At 36.9% G+C, this 21,594-nt stretch overlaps 3 protein-coding genes across 6 annotated transcripts; all 3 read right to left on the bottom strand.

Moving 5' to 3' along the window:
• Positions 1 to 192: 192 nt before the first annotated feature.
• Positions 193 to 8,726, bottom strand: LOC116031409 (30-kDa cleavage and polyadenylation specificity factor 30-like). The gene is made up of 7 exons (XM_031273610.1): positions 8,286 to 8,726; positions 7,379 to 7,759; positions 5,875 to 6,037; positions 5,552 to 5,662; positions 3,649 to 3,717; positions 2,394 to 2,480; positions 193 to 1,472 (listed from the first exon to the last, which is right to left on the bottom strand). The coding sequence occupies exons 1-7, from the start codon at positions 8,675 to 8,677 to the stop codon at positions 642 to 644; spliced, it is 2,034 nt and encodes a 677-aa protein (XP_031129470.1). The 5' UTR covers positions 8,678 to 8,726; the 3' UTR covers positions 193 to 641.
• A 1,758-nt stretch (positions 8,727 to 10,484) lies between these two features.
• LOC116032506 lies at positions 10,485 to 19,528 on the bottom strand. Of its 2 annotated transcripts, XR_004100761.1 has the most exons (5): positions 19,015 to 19,528; positions 18,551 to 18,789; positions 17,160 to 17,349; positions 16,765 to 17,035; positions 10,485 to 10,604 (listed from the first exon to the last, which is right to left on the bottom strand). XR_004100761.1 is itself a non-coding variant. In XM_031275097.1 (4 exons), the coding sequence occupies exons 1-4, from the start codon at positions 19,432 to 19,434 to the stop codon at positions 16,817 to 16,819; spliced, it is 1,068 nt and encodes a 355-aa protein (XP_031130957.1). In that variant the 5' UTR covers positions 19,435 to 19,528; the 3' UTR covers positions 16,539 to 16,816. The 2 variants fall into 2 exon arrangements, 1 of the variants encoding a protein (XP_031130957.1); XM_031275097.1 differs by lacking the exon at positions 10,485 to 10,604 and having other exon boundaries at positions 16,539 to 17,035.
• LOC116032507 (30-kDa cleavage and polyadenylation specificity factor 30-like) lies at positions 11,825 to 14,690 on the bottom strand. Of its 3 annotated transcripts, XM_031275098.1 has the most exons (5): positions 14,239 to 14,690; positions 13,605 to 13,709; positions 12,715 to 13,477; positions 12,446 to 12,635; positions 11,825 to 12,321 (listed from the first exon to the last, which is right to left on the bottom strand). In XM_031275098.1, exons 1-3 carry the CDS (start codon positions 14,628 to 14,630, stop codon positions 13,351 to 13,353), a joined length of 624 nt encoding a protein of 207 aa, XP_031130958.1. In that variant the 5' UTR covers positions 14,631 to 14,690; the 3' UTR covers positions 11,825 to 12,321; positions 12,446 to 12,635; positions 12,715 to 13,350. The 3 variants fall into 3 exon arrangements, with proteins under 3 accessions (XP_031130958.1, XP_031130959.1, XP_031130960.1); XM_031275099.1 differs by lacking the exon at positions 12,715 to 13,477 and having other exon boundaries at positions 13,625 to 13,709; XM_031275100.1 differs by lacking the exons at positions 12,715 to 13,477; positions 13,605 to 13,709.
• Positions 19,529 to 21,594: the final 2,066 nt, after the last annotated feature.

Genomic DNA, 21,594 nt, shown 5'->3' with positions numbered 1-21,594 from the left:
CTAATTATTTACCAAACATGGCCTTACTATTTGAGAAATAAGTTTGTACTAAAAAAAATACTCAAAAAATAGTTATTTGAAAAATAAGATTTAAAAATATTTTTTTATGGAGAAAAAAACCCTCTATAGTTGTGCCATTTATGAAGACATTAAGCACAACCTTGGATTTGAATAATTCCATCCTGTGACAACTTATTTAAATTTGTTTAATAATAATAATAAAGAATCATGGTGGAGTTAAAAACTTAAAATGGGGATCAATAAGTCCTAGACAAAATAATCCAATCCCATATATTATGGGTCACGTCTATTACTCAAAAATCACTCAAAATAATTTGCTAGTTTTACTTGGATCTCTGAATTCTATCCCATTTAATTACCCTTTTTGGCTTTAGTAGGGCATAATATACACAATTCAGTGCAAGCAATATCCAAAATGGAGCAGTTTTCTCAGACTTGACTGAGCTGCAACGTTGTTTGCCAGATTGTTTTCATCTTGGTGGAGAATGTTAGGCGTTTCTGTTTTTCCCTCCAAATGGATCTCTTTGGCTTCCATGTTTGCCTTCTGCAGCATATACTGTTGAGTCCTGTTAGAATGACTGCAGAGGAAAGATAGCTTCCAAACTCGATTATTGCACTGTTTATTTCTCGGGGGGAGTTGTTGCATCCGCCTCCAAGCTACCACGCCTCTTCTTTCCTTCACCGTGCCTTGACCTTCTTGGTGCCTCGTCCTCGCTTTCACTTTCGTCATTTCTAAGACTATTTTGCAGATAAGGAGCTTTGTCATCAGGTCCCCCGGCTGAACTTGCCATCTCTTTATCCTTACCTTGATCTGACCCTGAACTGAATCTATCATTTCTATCACTACCTGGTGCTTTCGGATCTCTTTTACCCCGATAAGAATTTTGCAGGGCTTGTGATGGTGGTGGGGCGAATGATGGAGCCATCCCAACTGGTTGACCAGCTCTCGGTGGGCCTGCAGATCCGGGACCCATTCCACCCATGTATGGCCCCCTTCCTGGACCCATCATCATTCCAAATCCACCACCTGGCGGACGATTATGAAACATCATATCACCGGAGAACCTTGGACCACCATATGGCGCAAAAGGACGTGGGCCCATGCCAAATACGTCCATAGGAAAACCATCAGGCGTTACTCCAGCATAGGGAAACCCTTCACCCATCATCCCTGGGGGAAACCCCCGCATGCCAGGATTCCCAGGGAGTGGCCAGGCACCACGTCCTAAAGGCATCATAGGAGGCCAAGCTGTTCCCCGGCCCCTTCCTCTGCCTAGGGCCACTGGTCCAAAAGCTTGGCCAAAGCTCTCATCCTCTTCCTCGCTTTCTTCTTCCTCCTCTTCTTCATTGTCTTCAAATGGTACAATATCTGGATTCTCATTCACCCTCTCAGGATTCACACCTTTTGCCTTCTCTTCCTCTCGTTTTGATTCTGCTGCGAGTGAGATTGCCTGAAAACAATAATAATCCATTTCACCAAATTATTTTCTATGTTATAACTTTTATTTAAAAATCACTGTAAAAAACTGCATGCTTTGATTGCTTTCCCAAACTAGATGCCCTATGAATAACAGAATGTAGTTCAGCCATGCAACATATTTCAACAAAATGAACTATAGTCCTAAATAGGGAAGTCAAATATGTTACAAAAATCTGAGCATTTCATAATAATATCTGCTACAACATAATAGTAGGTGCAACTGTAAAGCTTCAATTAATCAACAAATAAATTCCTTGTGTAGATACATGCAAAGGGTTTCATTATGTGTACTTTCAATAGTCAAAGCCCACTTATCTTGACAGTGAATATAATGCAACAAACTTTTCATTAACACACAAACATGAGAAAATTAAAAGTTAACAAGAACCGACAGGGTCCACACATTGGAAACTGTTTTTAAAAAAAAAAAACAAAAAAAAACAAAAGGCTCAAACACTTTCTGAGCAAAGACTCTCCATAGATTCTATCATGTTATTAAATTATTGGAGCTACAAAATTTGGTCTATGCACTAAACATAAAACCACAAAAGATAGTTCTCTTTCTGTATTACTCTGTATATAATAAACAATGGCTATATGACAGAAAACAATCTAAACATGCACTGCAGGTACCAGGTGTCTTCAACACAATCATGATGCTATATGCTGATTTAAACAAAATATATAGATAGATATCCAATTCATCCATGCCATACAGTCTCATCTTTCTTGTTTTTATAAGTGCAAGATTGCAAAACAGGCGGCAAAGAATACTATACCAGCGGCTCCAGTTTTCAGACAGTGAAAAATATAGAATAGACATGTTTTCTACCTCTAACAGGAAAGACACTTTACAGGAAGGAATTAAAAAAGAACAAAAAGCATTCTGTACCATAAGTTCACTGTCTGGCTCAAGATACAACAGGGAAGCCAACTGCTCCCCAACAGAGGCCTCTAGTTCTTGACAATCTCTGCTAATCTGCAATAACATGAAGAAAACTGCTGTCAACAAATGAAGTTGGTTATAAAAATCAGAGAAAGTCAAATTATTGAGGCAAATCAGATATACCAAGAATTAATATCAAAATATTTTCAGCTGACTTATATTGGAATTAGCCAATCTGTGAATCACTGATATCATTTATTTATTTCATGAAAGAAAAGGTCATAATAATCATTTTTTCAGAGAAAGCTTAGCAATGATGGACTATGGTAAACCTGTATATGAGGTTTTCTACAAGTAATCTCTCACCTTCATACGTTGTGCTTTATACTTCTTTCACAAGGATACTTATGTTATAGTCCTATTCTTTAACCACTTTGACAGTTAACCCCTTAATTAAGAGTGACACCCATCATACCTCAATTACACAAAGTTAACAACTTTGAATCCCTCTACCATCTAGCTTTGGATAGACTAAGGTGGTTATGTTTGTGTAGTTGAGGGACCAACAGTGACAAGCTTTATTCTTTCTTAGTCCTGGAGAGAATCCATGATAAAAGGACTAATAGTTGCTAACTTTGTTGAATAGTGTTAGAGAGTTGGAACCATAAAAGGAAAATATCCTTCTGTGTCTTAAGTCTTGGACTAATAAATGTGTTCTTGTACATCAAAGTTTCCATGAAAGTTACTCTGTATAAGATTTAAAAAAAAAAACATTTTCTATCATGTTGAAACAGGATATCATTGCTAAAGAATAACAATTAAGCTCCACAAGTTCACACATCTTCTTACTAAATAAAGAACCATAATATACTTGGATATTCTTGAGAGAAAATTGCAGAGTACGATTTTAGAGGAATGCCTAATGTCTGTCATTCTGCAAATCTCTGCAGCAGTTGCACTTGCTTGAAACCAAAAGAAAGAAATCAGTTGAAGCCAGTTTGGTCAAGGGAAAAATATTGCCTAATATATTCTTAAAGGAAACTCCCAAATTCAATTGAAGCAACTATATAATTTTTACCTTTCCTCTACATTATGTTACAACCATCAGTTTGGTTCCATCTGGAAACTATGATTTATACTTATTTTTTTACCCTTTCTATTACATCTTTCGCCAAACACCTCGGCATTCAATGCCACAAGAAAATGAACATACTAAAACATGTCAAGGGAGTTGTTGGTTATTCAAAGTTCCACTTTGTACCTTCACTGGTAAGTTCTCATTGTATGGGTTTCTCAAATGACGAGTCTTCTGGAAGGACAATTCACATAGCTGCATTAAAGAAATCAGAATAGCACACATATGAGTTATAAAGTCTGAAAATAGGGACAAATTAGAACAAGAACATACCAGGAACCACTGAGATATTAGTAAGGTGCAAGTATAAAACAGATCCTTAATTCAAAAAAAGTAAACAAGATTAATAAAATGACCCACAAAAACACACTGTTCAATCATGTATACTTAAATGGAGATTTTCTTGTGCAATAATGAGTTCAACTGCAGGAACGATGCACCATCTAAAATATAAATGCAACTAAAGCTGAAGAAAAGCAAAAGAAGTCAGTAGAACTTAAACTTAGATGACCTTAGTTTCAAAAAACACTCACGCAACTTCTGCAGGTGAAACCTAAGGAGTAAGAATACACAATGAGACATCGGCTAATCTCAGACAGTGAAATGTTGAGTATATGCAGTCCCCTTTACTCTTTTAGGTTGAGGCCAGCCTTGTTATCATCTTCAAATTTCAAAAAATCCCACTAAAACAACAATACATTCAACTTTCGGGGCATCAGTCCCATGAATTTGTTCTTCTAGTTGTGTCTAGTTAGTTAAATTACATATCAAGCCTCAATCCAGAAAGGAAAGCAGTAGACTTCCAGGTAAAAGCTTGTTTGAATGCACAAAAGATTCACAAGTAAAGAGATGAAACAGTTTTAGGGAAAAGGTGCAAGATTGCATAATGCTTAGAGAATGGAAAATCAGAACCCAAAATAACAATTAAAATGAATATACCTTCCCTCTACAAACTCTTTAGTCCAGCAAAGCATATTTCAAAGAAAACAACGACTCTACAAGGAAAGGACTCAAACATTAAAATACAAAAGCCACAGTTCCTCATTTGTAGAGAAGTAGCAAGTTGCATCACAAACTTCATTTGTAGATTTTTTTTTCTTTACCTTGCATCAATGCCAAGCCAATAGAAAACCCTAGTTTTAGGCAAGAGTGCATAACTGAATACATCCAAGCAAAGTGACAAATTACCACACTGAACATCCTCACAGTGAAAAAAAAAGAAGATATTCTACAGATGCTGCATGCAGGACATTAAGTACCCCTGGTTGGATAATTGATGGCAAGTATAGAGTCAGATAGGAGTCCAAACTGCAAAGAATGGTTAAACTTTTATGGGTGCAAAATGTGCAATAGAACCGACCAAGTCTAGACAATTGTTCAAACAGAAAAGTTTTTTCAACATCTCCTCACATCATACACCCACAATCACCACCCATTCCATTCCCTCCAACCTCCGTTGCCCTACCCCCACTTCCCCAACTTTTCTTGACCCATATTATCCCACCCTTTGACCATAATACCCTACCTCATCCCAGCCATCTCTCACCTCATCTCTGACTACCTACATACCAAATGATCCACAGAACCCCATATCTCATTGACCACACCCCAACCCACCTTCCATCACATACCATAAAGAAAACAAGAATAAATAAAATAAAGCAAAATTTTTGTTTTCAGAGTAAACATGCATAAAGTAAAGAATAAAGATGTTACCAAATAGGCCCACATAATATAGACACAAAAATAAGAATATTTTATACTAGGCTGAATAAATCATTACCAGTACGCAGAATAAGAGCATGTGTCTGGGTATATATTTTCTTTTATAAACATGTAAGAACGGAATGATTCCCAACAGAAAGAAAAAAAGGATAAAAGGTTCAAAGAATTAGCTAGTACACAAGATCAAGAGAGTTGAGATACTTGAGAAACAAGAAAATGAAAAAGTGTATGCATATAACTATATAAGTCAGTAAAAATCCAGTATCCATTAACCATTTGACCATGGGAAAACAAAAGGAAGTACCTTTAACCATTTGACAGAAAAGTTTCGTCCATAATGTGCAGTTCCATGCTCATGCTTCCAATTTCCTCCTTTAGTAGCACCACCAATTCTGGATGTCATCTTTGCACAACCCTAATCAAACAAAATACACACAAATTGTCAAATGGCTCGTCTAATTCTAATTCTTTAGATAAACAACAATTGGGTTTAGCCTCATAACTTAGATTCTTTCAAATCCTATCAAAGACCTAATAAACCATTGATATTCATCTTTTTAACTATAAAATTATTTGTTGGCATCATGACTTGGAATGCACAAACAGGATAGTTGATATCCAGACTACCTGAAAGTGTCTAGTTCGATTCACTGAAAAGATCAAAATGACATTTTCCATAGAATCAAATGCTTCATTTAGTTTAGCCTCATTGCTTCTTTGAGTTGCCCATACTCCTTGTTGTACTGACAATTCCAGATTCTCCCGATTGCAACTTTTGACTATAAAGTACCTAATTTAATGTAATGACATCAAATAAGCAATAAGCAACAACTGGATAAGTAAGCAATATATTATGTAAAATGTTATAGAAGTATATTTCTTCTTGTTAGGAATGGTTGAAAACAAAAGGAAATATACTTTTGTATATTTCAACCAGCCTAGCAACACTTTAGTTATATGCATATCAAATAACCAAAAGTCAATGCATGAAAACAGAGAAAAAAGGTGTTAGAAAAGATACGCCTTACGGTTCAGTGATTAGTCTTATTCCATACCAAAGCAGCTAATAATAGATTTTTCTTAGACCAGTTTCACAGTGGTCAGGAAACCAAGTAAAATGAAATAGAAGAAGAATGAATTCAATTTCTGTAGGGACAAAAACTCTCCCTCTTTCGTTGTTAGTTTTCGATAAGGACGAAAGCATATTTATAAATAAATATGATGATACCCAGAACACAAGAACCAACATCAAGTAGGGTCTTGGAAGGAAGATGAATGCAACCTTACCTCTATTTTCTAGAGGTGTTTTACAAGGATTGAATCAATGATAACAAGAGATAAGCATTTGATCACTAAACCAAGTCCAATCTTCAAAAATTTATCTTTAAAGAGAGAGAGAGAGAGAAGCTGTGGAAAAGAATTGTCAATCATTAAAAGAAAGAGAGTAAAATAAAAGTTATATGCATAGACACACAAACGCCATGATGTCCAAAATCACTCCAGACAAGAAACCATAGCAATAAGACAATAACTCACACTTGTAACCACAAGGTCACGAGTTCGAATCCTTGCCCCCTTGGTTTGAGCCGGTCAGCTATGGGTAACCTAGGCTGGTTTACTTCCTTGTGGCCCTCTGCCGGCTAGGATCACAAGGCGGGGTTTACTCACACTCGAAAGGGTTGTGAGGTTTCCCTCGTCACTCAAAAAAAAAAAAGACAATAACTCCAAAAATCCTGTGCCATCCCAATCAAAGAGTAAAAAATCCTTTGTGGATATAACAAATATAAATTCAATGATTTTCTTCTGGCTGCAACAACATAAATAATAAAATCACAACAAAAAAGGTTCTTTCTTCTTCTTCTTCTTTTTCCTAAAGTAACTAAAAAACAAAATTTATGTCATATTTATGGAGAATTTTGTCAATTTACCACTTCAATGAATATTATGTTATTAAATGTCCATTAAAACAGGTATATTAGGAACAGATGTAGAACACAAGTTATGTTTCTATGAAAGCTTGAAGAACTAATTAGAACTACTTACAACCGACAGAGAACTGAACCCTGTTCACAAGTTAATTACATTAATTGATTATATAACCTAATTAAAGATCTTGAAACTCTAAACACACCTAGATGTTCCTTGAGGTAGGGGTATTGCACTCCTATTGGTTTGATTTTGCTGTCCAGTGGAAGGTGTTTGACCCTGGCTGCCCTGTTGCTGGACCTGTTGAACTTGTTGATTTGGCTGCAGTTGAGGAAAAGCTGATTCTGTAGTTGAAGTTTTAATGGCTTGACTTGCACCAGTAGGTCCCTGTGCATTCTGAGATTTTTCTGCCTGGGGTGCAAAATTTGCATTCCGGTTTTGGGAAAACTTGTTTGAGTAACCATAGTTGTAGGATGATAAATGTTGAATTTTTTGAAGAACCTCTTCTACAGGAGGCGGAGGTCCAGGAAGTTTAGCATGCCTATACCGGCAGTCAGGACCATTTGGACAAAACCCCAATTTGTACCTGAATGCATAACCATCCATCAGAAAAACTCTCAGCAATACTACAGAAGCATAGTCCAATACTATGGGAGAATGATAATTACAATGCTAGTGAAAACAAACTTTCAGAAACAAGAAAACAGTTTTCTGGAAAAAGAAGTGTGCAACTATACTAGTGACTCTATTCCCTCAAATTAGCATTCACTTTGAAGAAAAAGAAATCATGATCATAAAAAGTACGCAACCATGTAAGAATCCAATTCAGTAACTGAATACAAGTTGTGTATTAACTTCAGTAAAAAAAAAAACAACAACAACAAAACAATAATAAACCAAAAAGAAAAATCAATATCAGCTTGAAATCTCGAATTACTTCATTCCTTCTATGGCTCTATCATATCAAAATGGATACGATTTGAAGAACAGTATAACAGTACAACAGCATATATATGATACATATACTCGCTAATAATCTTTTTAAAAAAATACAAAAAAAAAAAAAAATTAATCCTCTGCAAGTTACTAGAGAGATGAGAAACGAATCTCACATGTTGCACTCCTTGATGTCCTCATTGGTATGCTTATAAACACAGTCCTGTTCGCGGCACTCGCCATAAATCCGGAAGAAGCGGCAAACGGGCATCCTGGACTTGTCGTACTGGTGTAGGAAGCCGCAGGCATCGCCTTTCATGCAGAGAGACCGCAGCCAGTGCCGGCACACAGTCTGGCGGAAGCTCCGGCGGTTTCCGCCCATTCCGCCGTCGGGCGCGGCGCCCGCGGGGGCAGAAGCGACGTTTGAGGGATTAATGGAGTTCGGACCAGCAACCGCTGCATTCTGGTCCGATGACTGGATCACCGGTACGGACGCAGTAGGGTGAGTGGGACCGGAATCGAGACCTCCCTCGAAGTCGAAGCTCAGACCTCCTTCTCCGTCGTCCATTACGTACTTTGTGTTTGCTGTTTTGGGCTTTCTCAGGAATTGGGGGTTTTGGTGCTGCTGTGGCAGAAATGCAAAATCGCCTAAATTGGTGGTTTTGTGAGGAGGCATTTTTGTGTAATAGCTATTAGGTCCTTGATGTTTTGGAATATGTTAGTGCTTACCTCATAGTTTGAAAAATAGATGATTGCATCACTTGAATAGCCAAAATCTTACCATCGCCACTAATTTTGTTTTAAACGTTGAAATCTTTCCGACCTTTCCTAATAAGGAGATTTTACACAATTTTTAAGGAGTGTGCGGTGATGTAAAGGAGTGATAAAAGGAGATTTTACACGCTTTTTAAGGAGTGTGCGGTGATGTAAAGGAGTGATAAAAGGAGATTTTACACGCTTTTTAAGGAGTGTGTGGTGATGTGATGATGAATTTTAGTGCAATAGCTATTATGTCCTTAATGTTATGGGATATGTCAGTGCTTACCTCATAGTATCTCCTGCAATGATTGATTTTTCGTCAAAATTGTGGGGCCATCTTCGAAAGCAACTGAGATCGCTTTGGAGCGTGCAGTTCACGTGCCCCTAGGCATGTAAATACATTTTTTTTAGTTTTGTATTTTGTTTCATATTTTCTTTTCTTATTATTCCTCCATTCATTTTTTTTTTTCTTAATCACACCTACAAAAACTCATCAAAAATCACACTAAAATCTCCATTATTAAGGAAGGCCTAGATGATGTGGGAAAATGGAACCCACTAAATGGAGAGAAAATGAGAGAAGGGATAAAGTACGTATGAATACAAATAATTTGGGGTTGTGATTGAATGAAAATGACTCATTCATTTTTTAATCAAACGTTAAAGAACAGTATAAAGCAGTCTTAAATCTCAATAAAAACCTTGACATACACCTAAAAAATCATGGACATAAATTTATAAAATCAAATTCATATTCGTTAAAATACTGTTGCAGATTTATAAAAATAACACTAAAAATATTTCTTCTTTTTTTAATAAAAAAATATATTATTGAAAATAATATCACACATAATGATTTTTTATATATATATATATATATATATATATATATATATATATATATATATATATATATATATATATATATTATTTCAGTAATTGTGTGAAACCAGGTAAACCATTTTTAGTTTATATGATCTTTAATTTTCTGTCAGAGTTTATTACCGAAATGGTCCATCGACTATTGTGAAATTACCAATTTGGTCCTCGACAATTTTTCTTGTCCAATTAGGTCCCTCGACTTTGAAAATTTTAACCAATTTGGTCCTCCATTTATTTTAACGTTTGATTTCCGTTAAATCGGGACCAAATTGGTAATTTCATTATAGTCAAGGGACCATTTCAGTCAAAATTAATTACCGAAATGGTCCATTGACTATAGCATAATTATCAATTTGGTCCCAATTTAACGGTTGTTTAACACCAAAATAAACGGAGGACCAAATTGGTTAAAATTTTCAAAGTCGAGGGACCTAATTGGGCAAGAAAAATTGTCGAGGACCAAATTGATAATTTCACAATAGTCGAGGGACCATTTCGGTAATAAACTCTTTCTGTCATCTTATAAGTTTGGTTTAAGACTTAAACTCAAAACTTTTGATTAGAGATTTACACCATCTTATGCGCACCCCAAGGGTCCAACGAGATCAAACCTTTGATGAAAAATTAGTTGCTTTTAATCTTTTAAATTTAAGAAATATAAAGGGTGTCAATTATTTTCATTAGGTAATGATGAAAAGGTACATCTGTACATGTAATCTCACTATCTCTAAGTAAAGAGAAAAGATGTTTAAATTCCTGCAAAACATTACAAAAATTACTATGTTCAAACAATGTAGTCTGAATCCTTAAAGATCCAGGAACTTCAGCCTACAGCATTGTGCACACACTAAAGAAAATGTAAGCCTTTTAGGAAGCTCAGACCTCCCTCGAAGTCGAAGCTCAGACCTCCTTCTCCGTCGTCCATTGCGTATTTTGTTTTGGTGTTTGTGCTTTCTTAGGAATTAGGAATTGGGGTTTTTGGTGCTGCTGTGGCAGAAATGCAAAATCGCCTAAATTGGTGGTCTTGTGAGGAGGCATTTTTGTGTAATAGTTATTAGGTCCTTGATGTTTTGGAATATGTCAGTTCTTACCTCATAGTTTGAAACATAGATGATTGCACCACTTAATTAGCCAAAATCTTACCATCGCCACTATTTTTGTGGTGATGTAGAGGAGTGATAACAGGGAGAGAGAAAAAAAAATGATATATCATTGCAAGGACTTATCGCTCGGTCGCGTGCAATGCACGTGCCCCTAGGCGAGTAAATACGCTTTTTTTTTTGTTTTCAATTTTGTATTTTGTTTTAATTTTTCTTTTCTTTATTTTTTCCTCCACTCTCATTTTTCTTTTCTTTTTTTTCCTCCACTCTTATTTTGTCTTTCTTAATCACACCTACAAAAACTTTTCAAAAACCATACCAAAATCTTCACTGTTGACTATTGAGGAAGGCTTAGATGGTGTGGGAAAATGGAGCCCACTAAATGAGAGAAGGGATAAAGTACATATGAATACAAATAATTTGGGGTTCTGATTGAATGAAATTGACTCATTCATTCTTAATCAAACATTAAGAGACGGCATGAAACAGTTTTAAATCTCGATAAAAACCTTGATTTACACCTAAAAAATCACGGACAGACATTTATAAAAGCAGATACATATTCGTTAAAATAATATTGCAGATTTATAAAAATAACACTAATTGATTATTGAATCTGTAATATCATTATGTGTGATATATTTTCAATAAAAATGACACTAAAAGTATTTCTTTTTTTTTTTTTTAACTAAAAACATATTATTTAAAATAATATCACACATAATGATTTTTAAAATATATATATTATTTCAATAATTGTGTGAAACCAGGTAAACCATTTTTAGTTTATCTGATCATTAATTTTCTCTCTCATCTTATACATTTGTTTTAAGACTCAAACTCATAAGTTTGTTTTAAGAGTCAAACTCAAAACTTTTGATTAGAGATTTACACCATCTTATATTCTTATGCACACCCCAAGGATACTATGATCAAACCTTTGATGAAAAATTAGTTGCTTTTAATCTATTAAATTTAAGAAATATAAAGAGTGTCAATTATTTTCATTAGCTAATGATGAAAAAGTACATCCGTACATGTAATCTCACTATCTCTAATCAACCAAAAGAGCCAATGTAAGGGTGGGTAAAGAGAAAAGATATTTAAATTCCTGCAAAACATTACAAATATTACTATGTTCAAACAATGTAGTCCGAATCCTTAAAGATCCAGGAACTTAAGCCTGCAGCATTGTAAAGAGAAATGTAAGCCTTTCAAATATTTCAGCCCCAGGTCGCAGTAGTGAATTGAATCACGGGAGGATCCTTCTGCGTCGTCGAGGGGTTTCCCTCTTCACGAACATCTTCTCAAAATCATTAAGAGGACGACTAGATCCGTCTGCAACACTCACGAACTTCCACCCACCGCCATTCCCGCGCTTCCCACGATGTCCTAACTTCTCGACTGTGAAGTTCCATCCTTGCGTTGGGCGCATCCAGCTGTACTTGTGGCACTTAACTTTCTTTTCCATCTGCACATGGAAGCACAATCACTTCAGATCAAGTGAAGTAAAACACATCAAATCTAACACATACTATGTTACTCATTGCACAAGCTACGATCAGGTATAGAGTTCTTTGTTTTAGAGCCTTCACCTTCATTTTGTTGAAGTTGAACTTTTGGACAAATTCCTGATACAACATCTCATCTTCTTTCATTGATATTTCATAGTGCACCTCATCGGGGTCCCTTGTGGTGCCATCCCAACCCTCGGGCATAACCTAGAAGTCCGGCTTGTAAGGAAGGGATGCAATGTGAAATTCTCTGTCATGGGAATTGAAGAATCTGCAAAAGGTACAAGTTATTACCATCTGAAGACTATATACTTGAACTCTGTACATAGACATCCATATCTCAATTTAACCTTTTATTCCTGGTAAATATATCCCAATTTAATTCAGTACATCTATTTTGCATTTTGAACACCTGCTGCAATGATCAACCAGTGCAAACCAACCAATCAGTATGATCTTTGCATTGCAAAAACCTGTTGCAAGATCAACTAGTGCAAAACAACTAATCGGTATGATCCTATCTTATCTTAGCTTAACATAGCATGTAGCTATGTCCATGTGTGTTGCAACATGCAAGCGGAGGAGGCCTAGACCCAATAACTAGTGGCTAACACAACCCAAACAATACCATCAGCTTTGCAACAAGTACAAAACCCTTCTTTACCCCTATAAAGATACTTCCAACCCGGTCACAACGCATTGTTATCATTTCCTTCAAGTAGCTCACTCACATGGCAACATCATTGTGACTTTTGCCTAACCAGCTGGAGAAAATAAGTTTTGGCAGAATGTTTGACACAAAAGGTTTCAGTTGTAACTTGTTTAGTTGATGGAATTTGTTACTAAGAGTTTATTAAGGTAACTCACACATTTAGAATGCAAGTTCTAGAACAAGTCTCCAACCAGACTATAGCACTGTCTAAGTGTCAAGTGTTTCACAAAAGCACCAAAAGCACCAGGCATGTTTTGAAAACTAGTTTTGTTGACTAAGTGATACACATTGCAAACCAAAAATTGGAGAACTGATGAAACCAAAACCAAAACCAAAAGTTTGATCTAACAAGTATCCCTCTCCCTCTCAAAACTCTAATTCTAATTCTAATATTTGCTAAAAGAATTCTTCCATTCTCTTAAACGTCAAAGAAAATGCATTCAACACACATAGGGAGTAGGGACTACAACAAAAAGAACAAAGTTTTGGGAAAACTTGTTTGAGTAACCCTAGTTGTATGATACTAAATGTTGAATTTTTTGAAGAACCTCTTCTACCGGAGGCGGAGGTCCAGGAAGCTTAGCATGCCTATACCGGCAGTCAGGACCATTTGGACAAAACCCCAATTTGTACCTGAATGCATAACCATCCATCAGAAAAACTCTCGGCGATACTACAGAGGCATAGTCCAATACTATGGGAGAATGATAATTACAATGCTAGTGAAAACAAACTTTCAGAAACAAGAAAATGGTTTTCTGGAAAAAGAAGTGTGCAACTATAATAGTGACTCTATTCCCTCAAATTAGCATTCACTTTGAAGAAAAAGAGATCATGAAAAGTACTCAACCATGTAAGAATCCAATTTGGCAACTGAATACCAGTTGTTTACCAGGTGCAGATAAAAATGTGTATTAACTTCAGTACAAATTTAAAAAAACAATAATAAACCAAAAAGAAAAATCAATATCAGCTCAAAATCTCGAATTACTTCATTCCTTCTATGGCTCTATCATATCAAAATGGATACGATTTGAAGAACAGTATAACAGTACAACAGCATATATATGATACATGTACTCGCTAGTAATCTTTAAAAAACAAAACAAAACAAAAAATTAATCCTCTGCAAGTTACTAGAGAGATGAGAAGCGAATCTCACATGTTGCACTCCTTGATGTCCTCATTGGTATGCTTATAAACGCAGTCCTGTTCGCGGCACTCGCCATAAATCCGGAAGAAGCGGCATACGGGCATCCTGGAGTTGTCGTACTGGTGTAGGAAGCCGCAGGCATCGCCTTTCATACAGAGAGACCGCAGCCAGTGCCGGCACACAGTCTGGCGGAAGCTCCGGCGGTTTCCGCCCATTCCGCCGTCGGGGGCGGCGCCCGCGGGGGCTGAAGCGACGTTTGAGGGATTAATGGAGTTCGGACCAGCAACCGCTGCATTCTGGTCCGATGACTGGATCACCGGTACGGACGCAGTAGGGTGAGTGGGACCGGAATCGAGACCTCCCTCGAAGTCGAAGCTCAGACCTCCTTCTCCGTCGTCCATTGCGTACTTCGTTTTGGTGTTTGTGCTTTCTCAGGAATTAGGAATTTTGGGGTTTTTGCCTTTTTGGTGCTGCTGCGGCAGAAGTGCAAATTGGCCTAAATTTGTGGTCTTGTGAGGAGGCATTTTAGTGTAATAGCTATTAGGTCCTTGATGTTTTGGAATATGTCAGTTCTTACCTCATAGTTTGAAACATAGATGATTGTACCACTTAATTAGCCAAAATCTTACGATCGCCACTACTTTTGTTTTCAAGAAATCTTCTTATCCTTCTCAATAAAGAGATTTTACACCGCTTTTAATGATATATCTTGCAAGAACCTATCGCTCGGACGCGTGCAATCCACGTGACCCTAAGCGAGTAAATACATTTTTTTTTTGTTTTCAACAAAAATAACACTTAAAGTATTTCTTCCTTTTTTAATAAAAACATATTATTGAAAATAATAACACACATAATGATTTTTAAAAAATATATATTATTAGGAATTGGGGTTTTTGTGCTGCTGTGACAGAAATGCAAAATCGCCTAAATTGGTTGTTTTGTGAGGAGGCATTTTAGTGTAATAGCTATTAGGTCCTTGATGTTTTGAAATATGTCAGTGCTTACCTCATAGTTTGAAAAATAGATGATTGCACCACTTGAATAGCCAAAATCTTTTCATTGCCACTAATTTTGTTTTAAACGTTGAAATCTTTTAGTGTAATAGATATTATGTCCTTGATATTTTGGGATATGTCAATGCTTACCTCATAGTATCTCCTGCAAGGACTGATTTTTCGTCGGAATTGTGGGGGCCATCTTCGAAAGTAACAAAGATTGTTTTGAGGCGTGCAATGCACGTGCCCCTTGGTGTGTAAATACGCTTTTTTCAATTTGTATTTTGTTTTATATTTCCATTACGTACTTTGTTTTGCTATTTTGGGCTTTCTCTCAGGAATTGGGGTTTCTGGTGCTACTGTGGCAGACGTGCAAAATGGCCTAAATTGATGGTTTTGTGAGGAGGCATTTTTGTGTAATAGTTATTATGTCTTTGATGTTTTGGGATATGTCAGTGCTTACCTCATAGTATCTCTTGCAAGGACCGATTTTTCGTCGGAATTGTGGGGCCCATCTTCGAAAGCAATAGAGATCGCTTTGGAGCGTGCAATGCACGTGCCCCTAGGTGTGTAAATACGTTTTTTTTTCAATTTTGTATTTTGTTTTATATTTTCTTTTCTTTTCTTTTCTTTTCTTTTTTCTCTACTCTCATTTTTTCTTTCTTAATCATACCTACAAAAACTCCTCAAAAACCACACCAAAATCTCCACTATTGAGGAAGGCCTAGATGATGTGGGAAAATGGAACCCACTAAATGGAGAGAAAATGAGAGAAGGGATAAAGTACATATGAATACAAATAATTTGGGGTTGTGATTGAATGAAAATGATTCATTCATTCTTAATCAAATGTTTAGGAACGGTATGAAACAGTCTTAAATCTCAATAAAAAACCTTGAGTTACACCTAAAAAATCACGGACAAAACTTTATAAAATCAAATTCATATTCGTTAAAATAATATTGCAGATTTATAAAAATAACACTAATTGATTATTGAATCTGCAATATCATTATGTGTGATATATTTTCAATAAAAATGACATTAAAAATATTTCTTCTTCTTTTTTAATAAAAAAAATGTATTATTGAAAATAAGATCACACATAATGATTTTTAAAATATATATATTATTTCAGTAATTGTGTGAAACCAGGTAAACCATTTTTAGTTTTTCTGATCATTAATTTTCTGTCATCTTATAAGTTTGGTTTAAGACAGTCAAACTCAAAACTTTTGATTAGAGATTTACACCCCAAGGATACTATGATTAAACCTTTGATAAAAAATTAGTTGCTTTTAATCTTTTAAATTTGAGAAATATAAAGAGTGTCAATTATTTTCATTAGCTAATGATGAAAAAGTACATCCGTACATGTAATCTCACTATCTCTAATCAACCAAAAGAGTCAATGTAAGGGTGGGTAAAGAGAAAAGATATTTAAATTCCTGCAAAACATTACAAATATTACTATGTTCAAACAATGTAGTCCGAATCCTTAAAGATCCAGGAACTTAAGCCTGCAGCATTGTAAAGAGAAATGTAAGCCTTTCAAATATTTCAGCCCCAGGTCGCAGCAGTGAGTTGAATCATGGGAGGATCTTTCTGCGTCGTCGAGGGGTTTCCCTCTTCACGAACATCTTCTCAAAATCATTAAGAGGACGACTAGATCCGTCTGCAACACTCACGAACTTCCACCCACCGCCATTCCCGCGCTTCCCACGATGTCCTAACTTCTCGACTGTGAAGTTCCATCCTTGCGTTGGGCGCATCCGGCTGTACTTGTGGCACTTAACTTTCTTTTCCATCTGCACATGGAAGCACAATCACTTCAGATCAAGTGAAGTAAAACACATCAAATCTAACACATACTATGTTACTCATTGCACAAGCTACGATCAGGTATAGAGTTCTTTGTTTTAGAGCCTTCACCTTCATTTTGTTGAAGTTGAACTTTTGGACAAATTCCTGATACAACATCTCATCTTCTTTCATTGATATTTCATAGTGCACCTCATCGGGGTCCCTTGTGGTGCCATCCCAACCCTCGGGCATAACCTTGAAGTCCGGCTTGTAAGGAAGGGATGCAATGTGAAATTCTCTGTCATGGGAATTGAAGAATCTGCAAAAGGTACAAGTTATTACCATCTGAAGATTATATACTTGAACTCTGTACATAGACATCCATATCTGAATTTAACCTTTTATTCCTGGTAAATATATCCCAATTTAATTCAGTACATCTATTTTGCATTTTGAACACCCACTGCAATGATCAACCAGTGCAAACCAACCAATAAGTACAATCTTTGCATAGCAATCACCCGTTGCAAGATCAACTAGTACAAAGCAACTAATCAGTATGATATTATCTTAGCTTAACATTTCATGTGTGTTGCAACATGCACCCGGAGACAGCCTAGATCCAATAACTAGTGGCTAACACAACACAAACAGTACCATCAGCTTTGGAACAAGAACAAAAACCATTCTTCACCCCAGTAAAGATACTTCCAACCTGGTCGCAACGCATTGTTATCATTTCCTTCAAGTAGCTCACTCACATGGTAACATGACTCTGACTTTTGCCTAACCAGCTGGAGAAAATAAGTTTTGGCAGAATGTTTAACACAAAAGGTTTCATTTGTAATTTGTTTAGTTGATGGAATTTGATACTAAAGAGTTTATTAAGGTTACTAAACCTTTTGGAATGCAAATCCTAGAAATAAGTCTCCAACCAAACTATGGCGCCTATCTAGTGTTTAACAACAGCACCACTGCACCAGGCATGTTTTGAAAACTAGTTTTGTTGACCAAGTGATACATGTTGCAAACCAAAAATTGGAGAACTGATGAAACCAAAACCAAAACCGAAAGTTTGATCTAATAAGTAACAGGTAGACCTCTCCCTCTTAAAACTCTAATTCTAATTCTAATATTTGCTAAAAGAATTCTTCTGTTCTCTTAAACGTCAAAGAAAATGCATTCAACACACATAGGGACTACAACAAAAAGAACAAAGTATAACTAGGATCAGTGCCCCAAAAATAAACACTTCCACAGTTAATTTCTCTAAAGAAGCTGAAACAATTAAGAGAAGGGAGTAGCTAATCAAAGTAACCTAAGCACCTGTTATCAACATACTTATCCAAGCAAATGGTAAACATAATGCTATAAGACTTTTTTAAAATTTTAAACCTTTATTACCTTGAGGCATCAACACACAATTTCTACCTCCTCCCAGAAACACCATAAAATACTTAAGCTAGATGAAGAAATTTCCCCAATAGAAAATAAATGCCAATGGACCAACTTGAACTTACTCCGGGTTGTTATCAATCAAGACCTCAATGCTGTTGTCGAGTGGCTGTCCTAACTTCTTCTCCTCCTCCTCCTCAAGCTCCTTCAGCCACAGAATCGCATGCACCCTCTGCCTCATGATCCTGTACTCCTTCGCCAGCCTCTCAATTGTGTATTCCTCAGGTTTCTCCTTGTGTTTCTTGTACATTTCTGCTTTTTCTGAATCCTTCAAATACGAACCCCTTGCCCCTGGCTCCATAACCTACCAAACAAATTCTCACCTTCAAAAATTCATTCCACAAGCAAATTTGAATTGAAAAACAAATATAATTTCTCTTTGTTAAAAGCAACTTATTCAGATACTATTCCATGACAAACTGCATTCATCTTGTTATTAATCCGCAAAACAATTCAAAATTAAAAAAGGCAAAAACTTTTTAAACTCCTACAGTAATAAAGAAGCAAGAAATGTGGGATTAGCTATCACCTGCTTCATCATCACGCCAATGTCTTCCATCCTCGAATTCCATCCACTCACGAACGCCTTCGACTTGCGTGTCTCCTCCTCCAGCTGCCTCAGCGTGTCCATTTCCTCATCCGTCATCCGGGTCGACCCGAACCCGGAATCCGAACGCCTAGAGTCGGAGTGTACTTGTTTCCCCACAACCTCCCCATCAAAATGCTCCTTCGTTAAGCCGACGGACCAGGATGACCCGACGTCCCAACCCAGGCCATCAGGGGACTTCGAATCTCCAGAGCTGGTACTCCATTCCGGTCCTTTATCGGGTCCGGATGAAAATGGCCGGTCCGACGAGAAAAGGCCGAGGCTCTTCAGTGGCGCTGAAAGATGCTTACCGGCAGGGTTTGCAAAGAGGCGAGTAAGTAGCAATCGTTGAAGACCGCGCATCGTGAGTTCGAGCCGTACGCGGTGAAACTCGGTCGGTTCAGCCGGAGATGGTGGCTTTGTCTCCGTTGAATCAGAGCAAGGGTTTATGGAAGGGGAACGAATGAGGTTTGCTAATTGCTATTTTCTATTTTTGACCTTCAAAGTTTGTGAAATTGTATACACACCCCAGCCCAACTAATAGATTGTAGAGTGAATTCCTTTTTTGGTCCTACTTCTATTGACAAGTTTCTAATTTTAGTTCGTTTTTGTTATTTTTGTCACATTGAGTCCACATTTATTAGACGTGTTCCACTTTTGGTCCAGCGTTAGTATTTTCGTTAGTTGGCTATGTAATTCAAGGGCATTTTCGTCTTTTTATGTTTTAGACTACTGGAAGGATGCGATTGCGGTTGGAGAATGGGCCGAGGGCACTGGAGCTTCCCTGGGCGCGCGATTGCGATTGGAGAATGGGCAAAGGGCACACGAGTTTCCCTGAGAAGAAATGTCCGCGTGGATTAGGAATTTGCATCATCCTCACCTCGACCTCCGATCCGGATGAGGTTGAGGAGTGGAGGCTTCGGAGGAAACGACCGGCGGTTGAGTTTCGCCGCGACCGATTTCTTCGCTGTCATCCTCACTGCAAAAATCGAAGACAACAAAGCTTCAATCGGCATCCATTTGGCGACAAAGCACGACTAACGCAACGATAATGGCCCTGAAGGATGATATCTGAGAGATCTGAGACTGAGAGAGAACTTTGAATGATCTGAGAGATCTGAGATTCAGCGAGAACTTTGAATGATCTGAGAGATCTGAGATTCAGCGACCTCCCATGCTCTTGGAGAGCGGTGTTGCAGCGGTAGCTGGTGGCAGAGATGATGTTTCCGTGGAAGTCGCCCGCGAGTGTTCTCTTTCCGGTGAGCAACTATGGCGTCGACGAGGCTTGGGGTTTGGCGGCGGCATCTCTCCCTCTTTCTCCATATTTTCTCGACGAGCAAAGTAGACCATCAGCAAAGTCGTGACCGCGGCATAGTGGTCCATCTCCGACCATCTCTCTTCTTCGACGTAAGCAGCGACTGTGACGTCTTCTCCCCCTGTCTCTGGTAGAGCTTGGCGGCGGCAGCTCAAGGACGTTTTTCCTTCTCCTTCTCCGACAATGAGCTGCTATGGTGATGGCATTGAGTGTTTCGACACGTTGGAGAAGGAGACCTAAAAAACTCCTCATTCAAAGCCAAATCACAGTGCAAAAGAGTAAAGGAGATCATACCACCAAAGCATGAAAATGCCAAAATACCCCTATTTTGGACAGTCATTTGACAGAATACTTAACGTTGGACTAAAAGTGGAACACATCTAATAAATATGGACTCACTGTGGCAAAAATAACAAAAGCGGACTAAAATTGGAAACGGGTCAATAAAAGTAGGACCAAAAAATGAATTCACTCTAAATTGTAGGTAAATTTTATTGTGGAGCATGGTCCACATAAGTGCCTAGCAGCGTGAAACATGAAGTAAAATGTCATCGTATCATCATAATTAAATTTTAATTTCATTTGACAATATACATTATTTAATGAGCTATGTTTTTTAATTTCCTTGTCACACATACTAGTTTTATTAAAGTAACGCTATAATATCATTTTAATTATACTTTAGGTTCATTTGACAATATACATTATTGCTTGATCTCTATTTTTTAGTTTCATTTTTCACACATACTAGTTTTATTATACTTCGTAATAATTTGTTATTGTATAACTACGTTTTTTTAGTTTCATTTTTTTGCACAACTATTTTCAATATAGTAACACTGGAGTATCATTTTAATTGCACTTCAAGTTCATTTGACAATATACCTTATTGCATGAGCTCTGTTCTTTTTTTTTTTTTTTTTAATTAAAGTTTTCACACACAATAATTTTATTATAACAATACTAAAAAATTATTTTAATTATATTACGGGTATAAGATAATCCATTAAGCATACCACATTTGAACCGACTTATACCATCTGATATATGCTATTGAATTACAAAGTTTTTAATGTAATAATTTAAATTTATTAGTTAAGTTGTTTTAACTTTAATTTATAAAGTTGTAAATTCATGTGTCAAGTGGCATCCGGTGTCCCGATTAACACTCCCACATGGATGATGGGAGTGGGTTCGAGCCACTCAGT

The sequence above is a fragment of the Ipomoea triloba genome, chromosome 10 (genome assembly GCF_003576645.1).
Source record: "Ipomoea triloba cultivar NCNSP0323 chromosome 10, ASM357664v1".
Classification (NCBI taxonomy): Eukaryota; Viridiplantae; Streptophyta; class Magnoliopsida; order Solanales; family Convolvulaceae; genus Ipomoea; species Ipomoea triloba.
The sequence above is the reverse complement of the archived record's forward strand: the minus strand, read 5'-3'. Positions and strand labels throughout refer to the sequence as shown.

Bases quoted from the DNA above. Each gene is read 5' to 3' on its own strand.
- LOC116031409 (XM_031273610.1), bottom strand. From the start codon at position 8,677: ATGGACGACGGAGAAGGAGGTCTGAGCTTCGACTTCGAGGGAGGTCTC. The intron at 7,760-8,285 runs GTGAGATTCGTT...TTATGCATTCAG, and splicing joins GACATCAAGGAGTGCAACAT to GTACAAATTGGGGTTTTGTC. The intron at 1,473-2,393 runs GTACAGAATGCT...TATTGTTTTCAG, and splicing joins AGCCAGACAGTGAACTTATG to GCAATCTCACTCGCAGCAGA.
- LOC116032507 (XM_031275098.1), bottom strand. From the start codon at position 14,630: ATGGACGACGGAGAAGGAGGTCTGAGCTTCGACTTCGAGGGAGGTCTC. The intron at 13,710-14,238 runs GTGAGATTCGCT...TTATGCATTCAG, and splicing joins GACATCAAGGAGTGCAACAT to GTACAAATTGGGGTTTTGTC. The intron at 13,478-13,604 runs TTTAGTATCATA...TGGAAGAATTCT, and splicing joins GTTCTTCAAAAAATTCAACA to TTTAGCAAATATTAGAATTA.
- LOC116032506 (XM_031275097.1), bottom strand. From the start codon at position 19,434: ATGCGCGGTCTTCAACGATTGCTACTTACTCGCCTCTTTGCAAACCCT. The intron at 17,350-18,550 runs GTAAGTTCAAGT...TACCTTTTGCAG, and splicing joins TTGATTGATAACAACCCGGA to ATTCTTCAATTCCCATGACA. The intron at 17,036-17,159 runs GTGAAGGCTCTA...TTCCATGTGCAG, and splicing joins TCAACTTCAACAAAATGAAG to ATGGAAAAGAAAGTTAAGTG.